Source organism: Palaemon carinicauda, chromosome 15, assembly GCF_036898095.1.
Source record: "Palaemon carinicauda isolate YSFRI2023 chromosome 15, ASM3689809v2, whole genome shotgun sequence".
Taxonomy (NCBI): Eukaryota; Metazoa; Arthropoda; class Malacostraca; order Decapoda; family Palaemonidae; genus Palaemon; species Palaemon carinicauda.
Window position 1 is genome coordinate 47,138,866 of NC_090739.1, and position 24,766 is coordinate 47,163,631.

The 24,766-nt window shown below is 35.6% G+C and overlaps 1 protein-coding gene across 5 annotated transcripts in view; it reads left to right on the plus strand.

Annotated features, from left to right (window-relative positions):
- LOC137654602 (chloride channel protein 2-like) overlaps positions 1-24,766 on the plus strand; it is a 330,894-nt gene that overhangs the window by 196,422 nt on the left and 109,706 nt on the right. For 2 of the 5 annotated variants that reach the window (XM_068388383.1, XM_068388384.1), the window contains exons 2-5: positions 9,290-9,444; positions 23,650-23,771; positions 24,163-24,377; positions 24,719-24,766. The exon at positions 24,719-24,766 is cut by the window's right edge and continues 160 nt beyond it. In XM_068388383.1, the coding sequence (XP_068244484.1) occupies positions 9,290-9,444; positions 23,650-23,771; positions 24,163-24,377; positions 24,719-24,766 (540 nt within the window). Of the gene's footprint in view, positions 1-182; positions 2,080-9,289; positions 9,445-23,649; positions 23,772-24,162; positions 24,378-24,718 lie in introns of those variants that run through there. The other 3 variants (XM_068388382.1, XM_068388380.1, XM_068388381.1) reach the window with 3 other exon arrangements.

The window sequence follows — 24,766 nt, forward strand, 5'->3', positions numbered from 1 at the left end:
GCTTTGCCGTTTTCTTAATACTTATTCATGGTGATATCTTTTATCTTATGTTATGTTGATCGTATCATAGATTCCTATGTAATCAAACAAGGAAATATTATCAGAATTATCTAATTCCTTTAGGGTCTGTTTGCGAAATTTAAATATTTTTTTTTTTTTTTTAAATTTGACTCTGGGTATTTTTTTTTTTTTTTTTACGATAGTTGTAGTTCATAATAAAATTTGTAGTGTTGGGACAGAGATAATAATGCATTTTGATGTGGACGATCGAATGTCATTAATCAAGCACCTTTCTTGGGAGATCCAGCCAAGGCCGTTTGACTGGCTCTAAATAGAAATTACTGAGCGAACAGCTTCTCTTTGGGGATCTTATCATTGCATTAAGAGAGGAACTTATCGTGTACTTATGTAAACCGTTTCTCTGACTATCGTTTGATCAATTGTCTTCGCTGGTGTAATTTAATAGAACTTATAAAACTGGATAGGGACGAGGAGGAACTTTTGGGCTGCTCGAAGAGCGGGAAGAAGAGGGTTGGGAGAGGGAGGGTGGTTGTGATGAGTGAGGAGCAAAATGGGCGTCGGTGGTGGGCGTGGGGCCGCCGAGGAGGAGGTGCAAGCCGTTGGAGGTATGACCTCAAGGAGGCTTATTCCGAAGAAAATGTTTCCTTATATCAGCCCGAGCCAAAACCAGAGGTCAAGAAGACCTCGACCTCTGATGACCACTTGCTGGACAGAGAGGATGACGATGAGGGAGAGGACGAAGATGATGAGGAGGAGGAGGAGGACGAGAAACGTACGAATGGCCAGGGCCGTGTCAGGCGCTTCCATTCTCGCCCTCGTCGTTATCATCATCGGCGGAATCGACGCTTACGTTCCCGTCGGGAGCATAACCTCAATCAGAATCCATTTTTGCAATTCTATGAGAGGGAAGCGATACACACCCACTACGACGACGATTATGGCCCACTTGCTCAGTCGTTTGAGGACGACGACGATGAGGGCGGGAGAGTGGAGGAGGGAAGGATTAGTGAAATGGAGGAGGAGGAGGATACCTCAGAAAACCTCTGGGAGACCTTGGCGTACAAGGGGGACTCCCAAGACTCTGAGGAAGGGGAGACATGTGTGAAGGGGTTGTTCGACGAAACAGATGCCGAAAATTTGGAGAGTGAGACAGAAGATAGTAAGAAAAAAGTGGGCGGGGCCGTACAGACTATCGTAGAGCGATTAAGGGCTTGTGGTTTAAGACATGGGCGCACTGTTGACCCTGAATGGGTGGCCAGCGACGCCCATTCGTGGACCTCCCTTGATTTACGAAAATTTTTGCTAAATAAAGCTCAGTTAGAATGGGGTGGTCCATACGATGCAAATGGAAATGAGAAATATGAAATGAGAACATGTGATGACACGACCTCAGCAAGAGTCACCAATGCCAATTACCGGCGACTGTCGTCGGCCTCGACACCTTCAACACCACCATCACCACCACATCATCCGACTTTCCCGGGTGCCACGCGCCCTCGTGCGCCTCGTAGGGGTATTACTGGGAGAGCCAGGGGCACCGTCGCTTCGATGCTCAGGGGTAGATTTTCACCCAGAATGGGTGCCCCACGGGGTTCTATGCAGCTAGAGCATATGGTAACTCATCATCGGGATTTATCTCCAGAACCTCGACCTCGTTTGTGGTCCTTGCCGGCCATTATCGTCACCACTTCAGAGGATCCTACGTTACCATCTCCCCCTGGGGCCAGGCACGGGCTATCCGACAGCATGAATTACCTCAAAGTGCCTGATGTCCATAGCTTCCGTCACCACCAGGAAGATCCACGGCCAGCAGCCACTCAGAATGGGCCAGCCTCCATTGCACGGGGCGCTGACCGCTCTGAAGAAGAAAAGACTGTGAGTTCTGGTTTGGCCTCTGCCACAAAATTGGGCTCCATCATGGATCTGTGGCGGGGCAATTGGCAAGTGGAAGAGGAGGAAAACACCGAAAAAGATGGGCGGCCTTACCCAAGGGGATCTCCGCCTCCGGATCCTAGGCCCCAGGCAGCTCCGGAGTACCTGATCTATGAGGAGTCCTTTGTAAGTTATCTGCTGTTTATGCATTTATCTTAAATTTAATTTTTGTGTGTTTTATCATTATAATAATTATAACTATTTAGTTTTGCCTATTCTAGCCTTTAATGCTTCACTACTTTATTATACATTTGGTTTATAACTATTGTGCCATCTTAATCTTGGATGTATGTGTGGGTAAACGTTTGATATTTTCCACATGATTTTGTGATGATAATGTTGGCTGTTAACATTCTTTATTTCAAGCAGCAGGAGGTAATGTTTCATCAGTAATTCCTCTCGATAAATAGGCAGATAAGCAGGTGTTGCCCCGCTACCGGGTATGGGCATAGCATGTCACCCGTACCTTCCTTAACCTATGGCCTGTAATCATCCCGTAACCTACCTTATACCCAAACCCAGCCCCTTTTGTGTTCTGTAACGCATAGTCGAGTCGATAAAAATATTGTGATTCTGCAGATTAATTAGACCTGTTTTATTCAGTTGTTTGAGTTCATTTATTAATGTACCGCTTAATTTGTTATAATCACGCTGTTTTGGCCAACACGTCTTTTTGGTACCTATTGGATTTGAATTATCATTTTAAAGAATTGTATGGGATTAGTTTCTAAGGAACATGAGAGAGGAGGAAACAGATATTGTATAAATTCCAAAATACTATGGCAAAGATAGCATCCTGAACAAGTGTAGTATTAATTCTCGACATTTCTTACAATCCAATTGTTAAATCTGAAGATTTCTAAACACGTCTACCAGAACTTTTTTTTTTTTTTTTTTTTTTTTTTTTCTTTTTTTCTTAGAATGCGTTGTTACACACAATTTGTATAAACTTCCTGGTTTTCATTATGGTTGAGTAAGAAGATATTTTTCCACAGACAATAATCATATTTTTTATACAGAAATTTGTTATTACTTGGTGATAGCTATTTCTTCCATATATACAATTATGGGTGTTTACGTATTTTTATAGAACTGCTATTAGATTAAGGTCTATATATATAATTTATCATTACTATTGTTGTTCATTTACAGCAGAGTATCAGGTTGAAAGATTTACATTGAAAAAGTAGCTTTCATTTAAAGTCTTAGAGAACTATAATGCATTTCTGATACTACATATTTTGCAGTGCTACTTTATATATATATATATATATACATATATATATATATATATATTTTGCAGTGCTACTTTATATATATATATATACGCATATATATTTATATATATATATATATATGTGTGTGTGTATGGGTGCGTGGGTATGAGTGCATATATGTATGGGTGCGTGGGTATGAGTGCATATATATATATATATATGCACTCATACCGACGCACCGATACATATATATATATATATATATTACCTAAAAGCACTGTAATAGATGTCTTGATGATTTGCACTATATGAATAGTTTTATTTCTTCTCTCAAATGTAGATACTACTCTCTCTCTCTCTCTCTCTCTCTCTCTCTCTCTCTCTACCACATAATTCTTTACTGCAGTAAAGATTACTTAATTGTTTCTTGACATGCTAATATCTTATTCAAAACAACATACTCCTTTTTACGCTAAGTTAGATTTCCTTTGTCTTAATCTTTCCTGTAGTGCTCATGCCAGGGCAGGGGTCTTTTTCCATAGGGTAACGCCTCATATCTTAGAACATGGCTTTATTAGCTAACCTTAAAGTTTTCTTTTTTTGGAATAGGAAGGTTTTTCCGTTTGTTTTTCTTTTCAAGTTGTGTTTTCTAAACTTTTTTTACTAGCTTCAAAATCAAATTGAAAAAATCCAAAATCTTTATTCTAAATTTTCCAATTTATTCCTAATAACGAAGCTACAGTTATCAAGTTGTTTATAAAAACTGTAACATCGAGTCGACTATATGTCCAAGAAACCTGGGCTTTCCATCCTAGCAAGATTGTGTATTGCATTCGGTAGAGTGATTTTCTAATGCCTTGTAATACCACCAGTAGCTGGGCTGACTTTAAGGGCATTTTTATTTTTGTAGACAAAGCATTCTTCTTATTAGGTCGAGTACACAATCTTTCCTATTTCCCTCCAAGTGACCATCTCCACCACATTCCTCCCCAGCTGCTACCTTTGCATTCAAATAACTTGGCCTCTCCTTCACTCCATTTTCCTTAATTCCTTCCTTCCTACGTCTCCACCTTCCTTTGTCGGTGTTGCTTCTTGCATGCAGTTTCCCCTTCTTCCCCCAAGTAAGTGCGTGTCTGTTTGCTAGTGTGTCTTGGAAATGTTGGTTAAAAATGACAAAGGATGATGACATATTGCGTTGACATTAGTTAGGAGCTTTATTTGTTCTTTACTGCAGTGTGTAACCTTTCCAACTGCAGTAGTAGTTTTCCCTAACAAATAGTTTTTTTTTTATTGAGAATGTCTCGCACATTTTCTGTAGGGATAGTCTCTCTCTCTCTCTCTCTCTCTCTCTCTCTCTCTCTCTCTCTCTCTTTGTTAATAGTTAATTGTAGACATATATAAGATTTATCGGATATATCTGATATATCGGTATTGATGTTTCCTTTTGAGAACCTTTCGTAATTGGCCACGTCTGAATGTCGCTTTTTTCCCGCTGTGAATACTAAACATGTGTCGTGAATAGAAATATTTAGTAATGTATGTGTAGATTGGCCATTTAGTTATAGTGAAACAGCATATTTTGTCATTTTCTCAGTTTAAATTCGTAATGAAAATGATTGACTGATTAATTTTATCGTTTAAAGGCATAATATTGGGTTTTATGCGTAGTTGTGCATGTTTGGCCTCACTTTATGTTGATGCAGAAATATTTGTGTGCAAATCCCGGGAATATACAGTTGCCACAAGAAGAAAATCATCAGTCCAAGTCGCAGTATTTATGATTTGACATTCTTATCATCAACATGTTAAAATCTGATGGTTTCTAATTACGTTTACAGAACTCCTTTATTTTTTATCTGCTTATCTTAGAATGCGTTGTTACTCATGAATATGTATAATCATCCTGGTTTTAATATTGATTGCCTAAGAAGATATCTTTTTAAGATTTAATAATCATATATTTCATACGGAAGTTTAGTTTTTATTTCAATCAAGTCGAATGAAAAGTTTGAGGTTGAATATTTTAACAAAAGTAACCAACCATTTAAAATTATCTTATAAATGAATTCGAAATTTCCCAGTAACCCATAGTTATAACTAAATAGGTAGAAATTTTATTAGAATATCACATCCTAATTAGAACTTTAATTACCGGAGCTCCTCGAGAATTTTTTGATTGCGAAAGCAATAAATGCGTTTGATAATGTTTATACTATTTGTATATTTATACGACAATCAAGAGGTATTATTTATTTAAGGAAAATTTACAAAGTTTTCCTAAGACCTTCTGCCTTGCTATAATTTTTATTTCTAACCAAATAACTTTAGTTCTAGATAGGCAAATCTAAGAAGTTGAGACGCGCAACAGAGAACAACAACGTTTCTGGTAATTACAACGTCTTACCGATCAGCTGAAATTCGCCAGTTGCAACTATACTGTACCCGTGATAGGTTGACTAGATGACAAATCTCGAGAGGCAGACGTTAGATTTCACTATTCTTGAGGCCACGGACATGTTCTCAGCGTGAAGCCCTAAAGAATGACTTTCGAACAATATCCAAGATTATCGAGCATCCAAGGATTATCCGTGCCATAAGATCCGTGTCCTGGATCATTTGGGTTTTAGATTATTACGGTTATTGCGTTTCTTCTCAACTTTTTTATGTGTCTACTTTCTCCAGCACCATTGACCCCCACACTGCCATACTGTTGAAGCGTATTGCTTTTACGACAAGAGGCGCACAAAAGCAACTGCACCGGAAACATTAACAACTCCCCTTTTATTTGTAAGCAAAGGTCAAAGGTGTTGGTACATTATAAATAGAGTTTTTAATGTTTTCTTATGTCGATGCTTTATCATTAAGCCTTTAGACGAATTGTAAATATTTTAAACTTAAAATTACCTCATAAGATGATGCATTGCTATTGAAATTAGATTCATTTGACTTGTGGGCTTTGGTGGCAGACATGTGTTTATAATCAGCAATTAAGATTTGTATGCAAGTAGAGGGTAATCCTGTTAAGTTTGTTTTTCGAGTGGTTTTTTGTTTTTTGTTTTTTTGTTTGACTGAATGACTAGTGTAATTTCGTAACAGAAGATTTTTTTTTTTTAAATTATTCTCAGCTAATTTCTCAGAGAGGAATAATTTAATATGGTGTAGCATATGTAGGAGTTTGTTTTATTTTCAGTTTGATTATTTGCATAATGAGGATTATGTATGCAATAACTAAGACTATTTTAGACTACGGTATCGTTGAAAAGACTGAATTCTTGTCGTCATTTTATTTTGCAACTGACAGTAGATTAGAGTTTTATTCATTGGTTTCTGTATGTAATAGCCTCTAACCTAACTCGAAGTTAGGTCACTTAATTTTGGAATCAACACTTTTATTGAGCTTCAGTAGATTTTTATGTGGTTTAGAATTACCTCTTACTGTGAAATGTAAGGTTCACAAAAATTAAGTGACTTCAGTACTGTGTAAGTATTCTTTCTATCTGTCTCTTGTCGTCGGACCTCTTCGAAAGTACTTAACCTTTGAATTTTTTTTGTCTTAATTCTACTTCATGTTCATTAGTAATTCATCATATTGATTCTGCAGCAATAGGTTTGAAAAGAAGATTTTAAACATTATCGGTGTCAACCGTGCCTTATGCATACTAGACCTTCCATCAGTTTTCTTTCTATGACTCTTGAATTGTGGGTTTCGATTTTGTTCTCTAGTGTGGTTTTCTCCAAACATTAGTTTATTCATTGTACAGTACAATTCCAAGGTGTCTTTCGCCCCATTTCAAGATGTGCAATGCTTCTAAAGTTCCTGTGATATGTACCATCACCTCGACTGTTCTCTCTTGGCGCAAAAGTACAAGTATTGTGTGAAGTTTTTCCATTCAGATGTATTTGCCTTTCAATATTGTCCTTTTTGTCTGAATATTATATTTTGGTGGTGGCCTCCTACCAGCTGGGTGAGATATTTTCTTCAACCTTCCATACCTTCGTATAAAACTTCTCCGAAACATGAACTAGCTTTTGGCAAGGTATTTGATTTTCCTTCAGAGATTCCTTACTTTGTATTCCGCTGTCCGTCTTCCTTCGTTAGCTTTTCCCTCTACGCCGCTGAACTTCTTTTTATTTTTATTTTTTTTTTTTGGGGGGGGGGTGGGAGCTAAACCCTTTTTAAGGGTGAGGATGGTGGTCATGTTTCTTCATGGGAGCTTAGAAATCTCAATACATGAAAGGTTTCTGATAATAAACAAGATCTAAGGTTCTACACTATAAAATGTAAGGATTCATATTGACTTTTTGTGTGTCACTTATGTAGGTTTGTGTGTATTGTTCTATTGTTTGGGTAGGGACTCTGCCAGATGTGGTTTATAAGAAAAAATAGTCCTGTTTATTACAGCAATAGTAAAATAGTTTATTTATCAGTTGCGTTGTTATTATTCATGAACCAATGAAAACTCATCCAATTTGCGAAGAATTTTCTGAAACTTGTAAACGCAACATTCCCTTGAATATTTTTGTGAATATCTTAAGCATAAATTTCATGGAGATTTCCACGGGAAAATTTTCCTATAGTCTTGGTAAAATATCTTCAGATCGAATTTGTGTCCAAGGCTTGTATAAAAGGTTTCTACCTCTTTCAGATTCTTTCAATGCCATTATTTGATTTTTTTTCTTGCTGCTGTTAGCAGAAATTTATATTTCTTGCGCTTGCTCTTTTCTGGTGTTTTATGATTTATAAGAATGTATGTATTGCAGCATTTGAAGCCTTGGAAAAATAATAAGTTTCTGAAATGGCGTTTGCTTGTTAATACCTTTCATTTAATTTTTAGTTCTTGAAAGAACTGAATATTAATCTTTGGCTGGTGTTGGTATATCTTAAAAGTTGTTTAATTGTTTATGATTCTAATTTCTTGAGGTGACTTTTTATAGATTATTTGTGTTGTTGATAGTTTCGTGGTGATCTTCATGTTCTAAGCAAGATTTAATCATAAAGAAAAGTTGATAGTATGCCATGGCGTTCGAATAAACGTCTTATATGAAAGACTGCTGGTCAGCAGAGCCTGTTGTTAAACCATATTCTCCATTCATCGTTTCCCATGAAAACTATTTTTAATTTGTCGGAAGTACTTATCTCTTATTCTAAAGCCTTTCACTGTTGAAGGCTAGCTATTGTAGTCCGTAGTCTTACTCATTGAACCTAGTCCTTTCTCATGGCTTTCGTGTTATGTAAATGACTTGTATTGTCGACGCCAGTGTCCTATAACCATTCCAGAGACTTCTCTTCCCTACGGTTTCAGATATATGATTTTACTTATGCCTAATTCAAAATGGAATACTGTAACTTGAACAACACTTCCCATGGTGTTAGTATTGTCCTGTCTGATAGTAAGGCTGTCGTACCTGTAAGATTTTCTCATTTTTTCTCAGATTATTCATTTGACATTTACAAAAGAATTTTCTCTTTAATTATCTCTGTTCCTTCCATTTCGCTCTTGTATCAGGTGTAAATATTACAAGTGTGTGATGTTCACGTTATCATTCTTAGTCATGGCGTAGTTTAGCTTCTAGACCAAAATGAAAAAAAAAAATCATGTAACTTTAGTACATCGTAGGCTTTTGATCATAAGCCAGACCCATTGTTATGGCTTTCGGCAGTATTTTGGTGAATACGACGTTGTTGGTATGTTATGGTGACACATAACTGCATCTTTTCATTGAAGTAGTTATAAAGTCTGCTGCAAGTTCTCTTATCCAGTAGTTGTTAGAGTTCCTTTACACCATTGCTTCAGGAGTAATGTTAATAGGTAGCGTGTTGTGATTGAAATTTTGTCTCCGTGGTCTCGCAATAGTATTTGATGATTAGATAGTTTGCACAGTGAATAATACCTTACGGTGGATTAGCAACGCTTAGATGAAGTCTGAATTCAATGTTAACCTGGAAGACGAGTGAATCCACTGGGATTGATCACTTCTTAAGAGTTAATAAGCATTAGAATTATTACCGCCAGAACAAAGGAATACACTGGCGACTATGAGGTAAAGTATGGGCACGATAGCATCTATGAGTCCGTAGTCCATGTTTACTAATGATGTCCTTTTTCTTGCACTTCCAGATGTATGGCCGTTATTCGGCCAATTTAGCAGAGTACGCCAGACAAGAAGCGAAACGGTTACGGGAAGACGATCACACTAAGGACGAGGTGCTATTCTCCAAGGAACTCCAACCCTACAGAGGACGTATTGCTAGAACATGTATCTCTTTTATAAGGTAAGGAAGCCTTCCTGTCACCTTCCTGTTGCCCAGCTTATTTTAATGGCATTATCTTATCCAAAAGTTTTATTTATATTTGCGTTTATCCCACCGTATACTGTTCAAGAACAGTTAGGGCTCTTATTGATTTCATTAGCGGAAGAGGTAAAAAAAATGTAGTGGCTTCAGTTTTAAGAAAGTGATGGCATCTTTATTATACCGTATATATCATTTATGTTTTACGTTTTTTTTTAAGTCTTAACAAATGTACTGTATTAGAAGAGAATGTAAATAGAAAGGTATCGTCGATCTTCATACTTAACGTTACTATTCATCTTTTGAAAAGTACAACCATTAAAACAGGAGAGAAACCTTTGTTAGTATGAGAATTTTGTGTGTCAAGTTTGATTGAGTTATAACACCAGGCACGGCCGTGTATGCATGAATGAATTTATTTATCAATGCAGGGCTAGATTTTAAAGGGGACGTCCATTTCATGTCATTGGTGCATTACTTACATTGACAGCCATTTTTACTCAGCGAGGCTATTTTCTCACATGAAATAAGTCTTTCTTTCCTCCTCTCTGTCTTCTTGTTTACCTAATATTAGGATAACACAAAATGTCGTGCACAGCTATCCTTGAACATTTCCACTAGTGTTTTGCCGCGAGTCTAGATTTTTCGTTAATATTGTTTCCTATCGACTTATGTTTGTGATTTTTTAAAGAAAATTTTGCTAATGAGCACAGATTAATCCCATAGCGAGATTCGGCTATATACCAGATATTAATCCCTCGGATTTTGACTATGAAAAGTCAACTATAGCCCTGATATTAATCCGTATACCCTGCTTTAATGGAAATTAAAAATTGCCTTAAGGAGTCTTATTTTCTTTGGAATGTAGTGTATTCTCGCGTGATGGCAACATGCTTTCGTGTGCTATTCAGGGATGAATGTAATGAGCACCACTTGTTCTGAAGTGTTTTTAATGATGCTTTTGATATATTTACGAGGTTTATCTTTTGAATTAAGGTAGCATTGGTCCGTATTAAATGTAGGCTGCAGTTATTCAAGTGAACACAATAATTAAATTTGTATTATGTCACACAAGTTAAGTTTCAAATGTTTTAGACTTTTATGGTAAAAATAAATAAACAAGGGGGAGTTAGAGATATGGATAGCCAATCTCAAGTTTGATGACATTGGCAAGCATGTATTGAACGTACAGTAGGCCCCCCTTCTTCTCCGTGCTTCCCTTCCACTGGTTCCCGTCCCCATGCAAACCCATTGCCATCCCCGGAACCAAGATTGCCGTCTTCGGCCAGCCACTTCCTCCTCCTAGCACAAGTCCTCCCCCCTAACATCTCCCACCTGATCCTCGCGGTCAGTAGAATCCTTCCCATAACCACCGCTCGTATCTCTGGAGACAGTCAATATTCTTGGGCAATGTTTTGTTCTTTTGTTTGATACGTAAAAGAGATGACTGTGGTTGTTTCTTTTTTTAGTAGCGTACAATATTACCTAATCCCTGATTCGCTAAAAAGTTGAGTATTCTCTTTCAGTGGGTAACGTAATAACCGCTTTTGCTATTAGATTTTTTAGCGCAAGATGACTACTTTTAGACGAGTACGTCTTCGCATTCAGCTTTGATGATTAATTGTGTTTATTTGCGCGAATTTTATGATGCAGGTGGAAATGAAAAGACTTTTCAATTGCCCTTTGTCATGGCTATTATTGTTGAGAATAGTTATTGGTCTAGTAATAGGACATGTCTCTATTATTGGGACAAATATTTAACCTTCTGCAGTGCAGTGCAGTGTAGTTTGCAGTGCTTGGAGCTAGAAGGTTGAGGGAATATATATCCGTAATACATTACTTATAATTACTTAATGGGCGTCTATAGTCAAAGTGCACGCTTTTATTTCAGGTTAGTTAAACCCATTTGCGACGTTTTCTGTAAAATATTTGTTTTCCTTTTTTATGGCACAAACTGCTGTTGTCAATCGCTAATGACAACTTGCGTGACTTTGAGAATTTTACCTCGATGTCAAATAATCAATTAAACATTGTGAAGAATGTCGTCTATTTGCAGCTATTGATATATAGATTTAGATGCACTGCGATGCTTACCTTTCACTTAAAAGCTCCAAGTGGATTAATAGGACTGAAAACAGTTTCCTCCAGGAATCAGTCTCAGCACATTAGTGTTTCAATTGGGTATCCGCAATGATGGTAACGTCCAGTTTTTATTTCTGATTTCAAAATATTCAGAAATTGACATTTTCAATTTTAGAATTTTATAAGAATTTTGTAAATTGTGGTTCTCTCAAAATTCGAATATGATTGACAATTTTATCTCAATCCATATGATTATTAGGAATAGCGTAGATACTAAGTTAAGGATTCATTAAAATGCACCTATGTGACGAAATGAAATTGGCCTTGCTAACTATCAAAAATCGGAAGGGGACAAGTTGATGTGGTTTTGGAATACTGCTGAGCTGCATTTTATTAACCATAATCCAGGTATGTGTCTGATAACTTGATGCAAGCTGTAAGTTGCAGTTCTTAACACAGTTTGATAGCAATTAATTTATGAGTTGCATTTGATAACTAATCTCCGGAGTATTCGCCATAAATTTGGTTGAATAGAAATAAAAAAAGAAAAAGGGAAAAAAGAGAGATTGCTTTTGATTATTTGACCCCGCTTAAAACTTTTTGCTGATCTTGACCTACTGAGATTTTAATTAAGAAACAGCAAGTATCACCTGACTTTTAAGTGTGTATTAAATAAACGCCTTCTTGACTCGAAGGAGGTTCGGGAGGTGTTGGTCTTCCCAGTTGAAGACTTTTTGGAGGGGATGTGTGTCAAGGATAAGGGCAGCTTCGATCACCAATTTTTAGCTTTGACGGAAATCAGCTGCTGCTGCTGCTGTTGCTGCTGTTACTACCGCACTGGTGAACTACAACACCAACAAACCCGGCCCCACCCGTGGGTTGGGCGGCAGAACATTAAACGTTCAATAATCGATATGCAGTGTCTGACTCATGAGAGAGAGAGAGAGAGAGAGAGAGAGAGAGAGAGAGAGAGAGAGAGAGAGAGAAGAGAATGCTAGGATGTGCGGGGTGTGTCTTTTGGGCATGCAGTACGAGGTGCAGTTTTTCATGCTCAGTCTAGAGATATTGATTAAGCTTGCCCTCTCTAAGGATGGTGCCTCGCTTCCAAAAGCTGGCACCCCCTGGGGTCCTTCAAGTATTCCTTAATTACCCCCATTGAAATTTATATCCTTCAACGAAAGGTAAAGGAACGTGTTGGCATTGTGGAGATTTCTACACATTGTTTTCATTTTTTACAAGGTTACTACATTAGAAAATTTCTCAACTTATATATGTGCAATATATATATATATATATATATATATTATATGTATATATATATATATATATATATTTATATGTATATATATATATATATATATACTGTATAGTGTTCATATATATGTATATCTATCCATACACACATAAATATGTCTGTTTGTGTATTTTATATTTTATAATCGTATATGCATATATATGCATGTATGATATATATATATATATATATATGTATATGTATATATATATATATATATATGTATATATATATATATATATATATATATGTATATATATATAGGTACTTATAGCTAAAAAGTTCTCACTGTGAACCATGATGCTGATTGATATATCTGTAATTTAAGGAAAGTTCATCTCATTAGGAAAATGAATAGTGATAATTGCGAAATACTCTTTAAAGGTTAGAATTTGAAATTAAAAGTGATACTCGTATCATTTCTCGATTTTATATTTTTTTTTTTTTTTCGTGGAGGAAAATTGTGGACAACGAGCTGGGACCACTCAACATCCCCGCATTCTGTTGTGTTTTGGTAAATTGATTGGTGTGTCTGCATCAGTATTTGTGGTTGCTGGGTAATCTCACGTGCCACACATAAGTCGACTATTGGGTAGTTGGGGCGAATTGGTGGCCGGGGGAGGGGGGGGGGGTGAGGGGGCAGTGATTTCCGTACGACCAATAATGTTTTTGGTCCTTAGCATGTGTATTATGGCTTTTGGTGGGTTCGTTTGTTTTCATCGTAAATCAAACATTTCTATTTTATTCCGGGTCACTTTTTATGTTGACACATATTCTTGGCTAATGTACTCGAGCCATCAAAAATGGCGTGTAAATATTGAGATAGATATGGACGCACACGCTCAAATGGGTTTCGGTAATTTGTAGGAGATTGTGGTTTCCGAGGGTACTATTCGGGATACCCCCCCTCAAGAGTGTATGAGCGTGATAGGAAAGATATATATATATATATATATATATATATACTGTATATGTCTGCATATGTGTGTGTGTGTGTGTGTAGAGCCAGACACATGCTCTCTTATATATAGGAGATTAGCATGTGATTAATAATCCATTCCTTTGTACGATTAATATACTTTTAAAGTACTTTATCTTTGCATTGTCATAGTCTAAGTCTAATATTGTTTTATCCTGCCAATAATTTATTTTCCTCTGGGGTTGCTTAGTGGAAACTTATACGAATATAACTTCCAATCCGTGGGTCGGGAGTTCATACTCGCTTCCTGTAGGGAGGGTCCCGTAGGTCTGGCTGGTGAGGCATCGGCAACCATTGCCTGACCATCCATGGTCTTTACATGGGAGGGGTTTTTGGTCCTGATCTCCTGTATAATTAGAATTTCAGTAACCTGTCACTTGTCTCTAAATATTTCTCTTTTACTAACTTTTTTTTTTTTTTTTTTTTTTTTTTTTTTTTTTTTTGCACATTTCAACCCAGACAAAATATCAAAAGATTGATTTTATTTATGTGGGGTGATTTTCATCTTAGTCCAAAGATTATCGCTTCCCTTTTATAAAAAAAAAAAAATTCCTCTATAATCCTAACAGTGACACTTTCCTGTTTCCTTTTAGAGCCTAAATTCAAATATGAACTTCATGATTAGGATGAAAGATCAATATTAGTTCTAAGGTTGCTATTGAAACGTCTTTTGCTGTAAAAATTAATCTTGTTTTTATTAATAATTTATATTTTACCATGAAAGTTCAATCTTGATATTAAGATTAATACCTTCCATGTGTATTACATTGTTAGGGAGTTAAAAGATGAATCATATATCCATGCTAGTGTTTATTTCCGAGTTGAGGGAAACCACACTCTAATAAACCTGTTTAGATTTTGATAATTAATTATTCTTTCACGTAAAGAATTATTATAATCGTGTTACATCCTTTGCTTCTTTTTTTTCTCGTCAATTTTTAATCTCAATCGGATGATAAACACTTCATTTTATTTGTTGCAGATATTTCAGGGCGTAAAATTGAGGAAAACAATAAAAATATACTTCTCTTTTCGATAGCTAATGTGAATTTTTTGTTTTTACGAAACGAAGCATAAAATTCATATCATTAGAAAGAGTTGTGAAGTCCTCTATACTCATTTTAATGAGATGTCTTGAATTTCCGCCTGCTTTATCGGCTTTTGGGCTCATTCCAAATGCACTCGTAAAACTTTCTTCCTCACTACAAAATTCTCTCTCTCTCTCTCTCTCTCTCTCTCTCTCTCTCTCTCTCTCTCTCTCTCTCTCTCTCTCTCTCTCTCTCTCTCTCTCTCTCTCTCTCTCTCTCTCTAGGGTAGTAAATTTCGCATACTTAATATTTTCATATACTGTAGCGTCATTGAGCATGGCGTGCAAACTATAATCTATATCTATCATGGAAATCCCTTATCATGAATTTGAATTTTACACATGCAGTATACGTTTTATTAATTTATCAAGAAATTCTAGCAAAAATGGGAAACATGCTGGAATAATATTTTTCTGAGTACAATTAGGAATGAGAGAAGGGTTCGTTGCAAAAGATTCATGTTCAAGTAATATTCAGAATATTTTTATAACTTCCCTGAAGGAACTGTTTTATGAAAAGGGTTTTAGGAGACAGGCAAGAAAGAGTGTTGGGTTTGAGAATTAGCATGATAATGCATTTTCCACGTCTTTACAAAACATCCATTCAGAAGACTTCAAGTATTTTCAAGACTCTCAGGTATTAAAGCCATGTGATCCTGATAGGCACATGTGTACTAACGCACCAGCAGGCCATGATTTAGCACTGCCACCGTTGGCAATAGTCCTTGGGTAATTAAATAGATGCATAAGTTTATAGGTGTTGGATTTATTGTTTTTCAAGGAAAATGGGCATTTTGATTTTTGATAGTTGCAAACTCTTCTATTTTCTGTTTGCACAAGAAGCGCACGAAGCTGCATTATTTCATCTGTAATGAGAGAGTGTTAAGTTGTTTCATTAATATGAAGTCTTCTGATATGTCTACATGTGAAGGAAAATACTGCGCAAGATGTAAGTAACTTATTCTTTAAATGTTTGTGTCTGACTTTTAATTGCCTGATTTTTCAAGCAATCTTTCTCTCTCTCTCTCTCTCTCTCTCTCTCTCTCTCTCTCTCTCTCTCTCTCTCTCTCTCTCTCTCTCTCTCTCTCTCCTCTCAAGCCCTCCCTTCCTTTTCCTCTTTTTCGTTTTCATCCCCTAAATGTCCAACATAATCCAGGCGATCTTGGTTTCTAATTTACGTTTTTATGTTTTATTTCCTCGTTCCATTCGCCCTAAACTATTCATCATCCTATTTTCATTCCTGTAGTTTTCTTTATTACAGGAAATAATTGTCCTATTTCTTACCGTTTCATAATTTTTTCTTCATTTCCTCTATTCTTACCTTCTTGTATGTCCTCTGTTCTCTTCTTTCTTTTTCCGGATTTGTCTTCATTTTCTAGTACGCTCTTTTATCTTTTTTTAATATATGCGTCTGTTTCTCTGCATCTTAACCTTCTTCGTCCTAGTCTCTTTCTTTCCTTTCCCCAATATTTTAAATGTTCAACGTCAGTTGCTTTTGTTTACATAGGGAAAAAGGGTACGTAAAGTTGTGATTTAGAAATATTTATAAGAACATCTCAAGTTGTGTTGAGATATGTTGCTCCAGAGTTAGCATTTTAATAGTTCTCTAACGCTTTGTCCTTCTTAAGATATTTTCATCTCATTTGCCTGATGTTCTCGATCTTTTCATACTTTTTTTTTCATTATTTTTACGCAATCTATTGTAGCAGCCTGAAAGCGTTTTCTCAGTTCATGTTCATGATGCATGAAATCTGATTGCATGCTCCCATTCCACGATTCCTTATTCATGGTGAGTGCTCGGCTTAATTAATCCATACATTATTTCGTTAATGCTTGCTCGGTGTAGTTGAAGCAGAGATGATTTTCTGTTTGACGTTAACTTATTGTTTCGAGCGTGATTTACGATGCATTTGAATGTATGGCAACTTAGGTGTTAGTTACTAGAACATCTTATGAATTAAAACTGGGTTTCTTCTGTATTTTTTTTTTAATTATCACTATGCATTGTCATTGTCTCCGAGAGTATATATAGCCTAGCAGAATATCTCTGAAAAGTCAGATTTATTTGTTAATATAAATACATGTTTCTTTTCCTTTCAATTACATTATTCGTTATAATCTATCCGCCCTGTATAAAAGAATCTAAAATAACATATTTTATTTTTTTTTACACTGCATTTGGTATATTTTTATGGTTTGATATAGATTTTCGTTTGATAAATTTACAACTAAATCATTATACAGCTGAACGACTTTAGGTGTGGCATCACTGCCTGCCTCACAGGACAAGTTGAAGGGCGTGTATCGGTGTTCCATCAAATTAAAGGATAGCGAACGTTATTCACAACGTTTGTATCGTAATGTTTCTTTGACATTGTCCTTTATAGGCCTAGTTAAGTCAGTGGTAACTAATCACATGTCAACGTTTAGTCCTCGTCTCTTGGTAATAAATTATCTAATTTTAGATAAGTAAAACATTATATACGTCGCAGGGGATTAGAAATAAAAAGGTGTAAGAAACCATATATTCTAAAAGAAGCAATAATTTCTGCTAACCGAGAATCAGTACATTTCCCCTCTTGCCAATTTTTTTTTTTTTTAATCGATGATCCCTAGAAGTCTCCATTTTATAACGAGTTAATGCCTAGTGCACCTCACGTACTGCACTGCAGGTATTATTAAATGGTCTCTAAAGCATTCATTCGGTCCCAGGCTCCATCCATTTTTTTTTAGTCTTCTAATTAACTAGTGTTCCAGTTTCCTTTCTTCCATATTGCTAACCAATCTCTGTTTGCCTTTAACGTCAAATTGCAACTGCAGGGATTTACTTAGTTGTATCTCAGAACGGCAGGGCCTCACTGGCCCCAGAAAAGGTACATATGGCTCAAATTCCATTCATTCATCAATGGAAAGATTTCAGGGAATCCTTTTGAAAGAGCAAATTAGAACGCTCATTTGATTCCATTTCCATGTCGGAACTTGGAAGTGTTTGGTCTCCGGAAAGTTTTTCTTCCCCAGAGTTGGTTGTTTCTGATACTTTTCATTTTTGTTTCTCTAAGTTTTGAGTTTAATTTCTTGAAGCGGTGCTAGTTTAACGTTTGTTTTATTACTATACACGCTGGTTTAATTCTGGTTTAAAGGAGGCTCATTCTTAACCAAACAATGTTTTTTCTTTGTGCAATATATGCTTGATGTTTAAAAATCACTTTGTTGATTGAGTGTCCATTTATTCGTTTCCTTTTAATTCCTCGATTGTTTTTTTTTTCCAGTGTAGCGTTTATGTATGTAAAATGGATTCCAGATTTTGCAAATAACGTTAAACAATACGTTTCTGACTAGAAATAAATCTTCAGTTTTGTTCAGGTCTGTTCTTTTTCTCCCTTTTGTATTCTGTGGTTTCATTCTTTAGTCGTTCAGCATTCTCCTTGTTCATATTGAAGTAAGATGAATGGATTAAAAATTAGCCTATTTTTATCAGGCGTTTCCTTTCGTGTAAAGAGCTAAAGAAATCATTGTTTAATAATTTGTTTTCTTAACATGACATAAATTCCAATTTTAATTTTTCGTATAGTAGTTTCATCTTCGATTAAGTTCTAGTACATAATGTAAGGCTTAACTACCTTATGTTGATAGCTAGTCGTTCATAATCACAGCAAGTCGTATACTATCCTTTGCAATATTGTGTTTATGCGAACCTGGAAATTTATTTAAAAAATTGGGTATATAATAGCTTACGTTTATAAATGTTGCATTTTATCTTGATGTTCATTTGCAATCAAATCTGTGCTTTTCTATATATATATATATATATATATATATATATATATATATATATATATATATATATATATATATATATATATATATATAATATGATATAATATAATATATTATAATATGATATAATATAATATATTATAATATGATATAATATATGTATGTATGTATCGTTATGCATTATAGCAGTAATGAGAACCAATTTAATTTTTTTTTATGGAAACTGTTGACAAATGTCAGCGACAGGAAAGTAGTAGGCCATCCTTCACTTCGATAACGCAACACGTGATAGGTCCGTGGCTGGGTTTCCCGAGAAAGTGTGACAAATCTGTAATATAGAATTTAGCTTTTGTTGTTTTGCTTGGGGGAATTAACATTCAAAACAAGATATGTAGAGTTCGTTATGTTATCTGCTCACGCCAATTGAGCTTTAGAAATCAGACCAAGTTGAAACGCATTCGACAGTGAAGTTGGTTCTAAAATGCAAAGTTATTTGGGAATTCATGAGATTACTGTGTGGGTATTTTTACTCTTGGAAATGTGTTGCGTGGCTCCAGTTAGCTGATACATTGATTCATTGACTGTAAGGGGGAGAGAGAGAGAGAGAGAGAGAGAGAGAGAGAGAGAGAGAGAGAGAGAGAGAGAAATCCATTTAATATTTGTTTCTTTATTTTTATCGCCTTATTTCTTTTGTTTTCATATAGACCTGTGGTTTCAAGGAAATTGAATCTGTCAGTTGTAATTTCGTACATGTTTTGAAAAATGTGACGTTTTAATTGTAATTCAAATAAATTGATCATTTCTTGCTTCTCTCCGACAGACTTTGGTACTTTTGTATTGATGTGTCAATTATAGAATTTGTAAATGTGATCAGAGTTTGGAAATTGGTTAATACTTTTATGGAAAAAAAACTTGGTTGACTTTATAACTGAAGCAAGATTGCAAAGCAATGTTATTTACGCTAATCATCTGTAATATGGAAAATAATATATTGTTGGCAAGAAATGTAACTATAGCGCTCTGGCATACCCTTGGAAACATAGAAGATTTATTGGTAATGTATTCGAAAATTGGAGTGCTCCTCAAGGATATTGAACGCTGCATCCTGGTCATGAACACTATACTGTTAACTCAATCAAAGATGAAATATATTTTATTACGTCATTTTCGAGTGGAATAGAAAAATTGATTTTCATATCTCATGTACCTCTTAATCACTTGACCCACACGTTCTTTATGTTCTTGCAGGGAACGATACTTAATCCCAAATGTCTTTTGTCAAGCTGTAATTCATTGATTATTTTCTTCCCGTAATAAATGCGTGATGTGATTGCGAACTGAACTTGTGCAGTTAATGAGAAAGTAGTGTTCTACCTTGAGTAGAATTAATAGTCCTCTGGATTACTTTACTTTTGAAACCTCTTATTTTATTTTCCCGTGTGAGTGATTTCAGCTTTTACAAGCACGCACCCTGATGGTTAACTTACAATTATGTCTTCAAATATCACCATGTTCATATGGCATTTAATTGTCATCTTTGTTTTTTTTATATAACGTTTTTACGTGGCATCCAGTTGTCTTGATCTTTGTAATAGTTTAATAGTCATCTGAAGTGCTCCGTATTTTACACAATTTTCCGGATTTAATTTCAACATTTGACACTCGCCGTCGCATAGCCTACTCTCCTCTTCTGTAGAAAATCTGGATCTTGATGTTGTAATATCATGTGTTTGTTTCCTTTAGTTCCCCGTCATGTTTCCTTATACAGTCTTATTCGTGTGCGTAAGTTACAGAGATTTCTTTTATTTTGTCACTTGTCACTTTACCTTTTCCTTCAGTGACTAAATGTGGCAAACAAGGGTTTGTTTATCTTAACTACGCTGAATCGATGATTTCTATATCGCGTAAACAGGCCAAGGAGATCCTTGCTTCGGCTGTGAAGCTATTTAGATTTCGAGGTCAGGCACGTTTCGAAGCTGCACGGTAGATAATACGCACACCTGTATATAAACATTAATTGCAGTTGTATATATTTTCCTCATGTAAGTACAGTATTTTCCACATGGCATCCATCATTGAGCTTTTTTCCCTAATTGTTTTTAGCGATATTGCGCAGTGTTGCCGACGGCACATTTTAATATATATATATATATATATATATATATATATATATATATATATATATATATATATATATATATATTATATATATATATATTATATATATATGTATGTATGTATAATGAGAGAGAGAGAGAGAGAGAGAGAGAGAGAGAGAGAGAGAGAGAGAGAGAGAGGGGGGGGGGGATAAATCAACACCGCGTTATGGGCTCTGAAGGTGTTTTGATTTATATTCTCAATTGTTTTCTTGAGAAAAGATTGCTGTCTGCAGCAACGACCTGCTACAATAAATCCTAATACCAAGCAAACGATCCTTTGATAGTCAAGAAAGGCACAATGGGTATTAACGAAACATGTCTATACCACTAAGCGCTTCTGCGGCAAAACCCAAACCTGTCCTTTTGATCGACGTGCACTTGACAAGTTCAGGCATTTAAGCTTAAAAGGAAAATGAACGCGTCAAGAAAGATTTTTTCTCATAGGTGCATGCGCAGGAGCAGTTGGTGTCTGCAGGAGGCCTATTTTTTGTGAAATAACAACGAAAGGTGTGTGCGTGCACCGGTTATTATGTAAGTGCACGTGCAGTGTAATGATAGTTTGCATAGTCAGCATTAAGGTCAGCAGCATATTGATCGCACTCATCCTCAGCAGTCCGGGATTGAGGGGTGGGGTTTTGCCGAATGCAGCAAGGGAGGGACATGTGACCTCGAATGCCATTGACCTCAGCTCTCAAATGATTGCGCCAGGGAACTCCATTCGCTGTAATGTCACCCAGAGGCACTGAGAGCTTAACTAACTTGTGGCTTAGAATAACACGCATTTTCTTGATTGCTAAATTACTCCGTCTATCTGTATTTGCACGTGAAGTGGAGGACGGGGCAAAATTCATTGAAACGTTGCAGCTTCAGTGCAGGTCGTGTTGTAATTTGCTTTGCTATTGTAGTTAGTTTTGCCTAGTTATCCGTTATTTCTATGAATTGCGTCAATCATTGAGTTTTATATTGAGTCTACATAAATGATCAAACTAATCTATTCGGGAATATACAATTATTTCGTCAACACATTAGTTTTTTTTTTTTTTTTTTAACCAAGGAAATTTGATTTCTTTACAAGAAATTTGTTTATTACTGAATGTAATGCTACGGCTGATGAAATTAAATGTACTTGGTTTTTTTTTTTTCACATCAAGGGCTGCTTTATGGTCATATCACGTAAGGGAACCCTACTCTCAACAAGAGCTACAAAATCGGTTTATCGTATACTCTCTTAGGTATTTTGCATACCACATTATCGAAGCACTTAGAGAACAAGAAAGTTTTCAGTTTCTTCTTGGACGAAATATTTCTCATTTATTAATTCTCGAATTTGATTTGTTTTATTACCAGGAGCTTGAATATTTACATAGCCGCAGTTTATGTATAGTAGCCTATGTAGCATATATCGATGCTAATGACAAAACAATAACAGTTGTTTTTTAGATGATTATGATTAGATAAATGTAGTGCTAACAACAGAGTAGACAGTAATTAGAGATGATAGGGGTAGGATAAAAAGTAATCGAAGGGGACTGCAATGGTGGTATTGCCAAGAAGTCGTGCACTATTTTGACCGTGAACTCCTTCGAGCACCAGCTGTTGCAACCTTTTTAGCTTAAATTTTGCGATATTGATTTGCTGCTGTTGCAGATAGTGGGAATACTGTTTGAATTCATGATAACTCAAAGACTGCCGTAGTGCACAAACCTGGAATGACAGTTTCGCGGCGAATAGACCATGGATTTAAAACCATCTTTATAGAAGTGTCTAACGTCGTTTAGTTATATTTTTATTGGGAAAGTAATTATTTTTTTTTGGACAGGTTTTATTAAGAGTATAGCATGAGCGTGCTCCCGCGCACGCACACACATACATAATATACAGTATATCAAATATGAAGCCATAAATAGGCCTACCTTTAAATATCGTATTCACTCTACCTTGAGATCAGATCCAGGGGGAAATTCATTTTATGAGAAGAAATTCTGACCAAATAAGAATTCGAACCTATGTCAAGTCTACTAGCATAATTATTCGACTAAGGCAAAGGGAATTCGATATAAAAAGTGTTTGTGCATTGGTATTTGAATAAATGAAATTCAGGTGTTAGTGATAGAATTGTTATTTTATATGTATGTGTGTGTATATATATATATATATATATATATATATATATATATATATATATATATATATATATATACATATATATGTATGTATGTGTATGTATATTTGCACTTATATATGTGTGTACATAAATGCATACATTACAGGTCCTAGTAAGTATACTTTTTATCAGTTTTCCGTCATTTTAGATTACAAAAATTTGGTGACGTCTTTAAGATATTAGTTTTGTTACAAGTTTGTGTCTGTGGCATTGAAAGCTGTGTTGAAGGCTGATTGAAAGGCCATTGGAGGTGATACTTATAGAAAGAAGGCCTAAGATAACTTTATTACAGAAAAAAGTCAATTGTAACATCGTTAACGATGATTCGCGTGTCTTAGAAAAATTAGATTTAAACAAAAATGTGCATTGAAAATTTTGTTCTGCATGGGTTTGCAAGATTAATTATGGCTATTATTACATAATACGGTAGAGGTAATAGGATATTTGTATTGATCAGCAGTACTGTTGTGATGAAATGCACGAGACTTCGAGACACCTGTAATCTGCATCCCTCTACAGGTGTAAGTTGCCTTCAAAATCCAGACATTTGCCTCCACGTCCTAGTCAAGTAAAAGTCAGTGTTGATTATCATTTATTGATTAGCATATGATTTGTTAGTTAATGAAACCCTTTGTAATATTTCAGACCTATTTGGGACAACACATTTGCCCGGCTGGGAGAAGACTGGGTCTTCCTCTTTATCCTGGGCACTGTTATGGCCGCCATCTCTTTCAGCATCGACGCCGTAGTCATTGTTTGTTTTGGAGGTGAGTAATTTGTCAAGGCAACGATTTTGAGAAAAAATAGTTCTACATTCCGGTAGAAATTACTAAAGTAAATTCATTTGAAAACAAAGACTAGTCATAAACCCTGTGGTGAATTTGTGAATTCATATTTGCTCATTTATTTGGAGTATGGGAAATAAAATTATATGGTATTCAATATCTTAAGTACATCTTAATGATGGTATGCTTTATTGAAAATGTATCTTATAAGTTATGTAAAATGATGTTTATACTATCTGTAATGTAGTTTTTATATACATTCTTGTTTGCTTTCATGTTGATAACTAGCTTTATAGCAAATGTATTAAAAAACAGAATTAATTGCTTTAACGTTAAGCGTTGCATATCATAATTGCCTCTTCCCATTATACAGGTCGTATGTATCTACAACAATATCTAGAGACCATTCACTGGGCTATACAATTGTTCGCCTGGGTAACCATACCGACACTGCTAGTTATGTTTTCTGCAGCCTTCTGTCAGTGGGTGGCTCCTTCTGCAGCTGGCTCGGGTATACCTGAGATGAAAACTGTATTACGAGGGGTTGTGCTCAAGGAATACTTAACGTGGAAAACCCTTGTTGCTAAGGTACAAACTGCTAAACACTTATAGGCTATTATCGCTCTTCATATTTTCGTAGCACCGAGAGCATGGAAGCGTACAGTAATAGTTACTAAAAGGAATATTATTCATGCATGAAGAGTGAATTATCCCAATTATACTTAGAAATTCCATATACCATGTATGTTATAAGAATGTAGTATAATTTCCTTAGAAATGCACGGAAATCAATGTAGATATTTTAGAAAGAATATTTTTTCATGCAGTATTAATCCTAATAGTCTAGCCTTCCGAAGAATGCAGACCAACGATATATGTTTTTTGTATTTAACAGTTTTGTATACTGTAGAATTTCTTTTCTTGTACAGATGGTAAGTCTTGCAGCAGTGTTAGGGTCTGGGTTGCCTTTAGGCAAA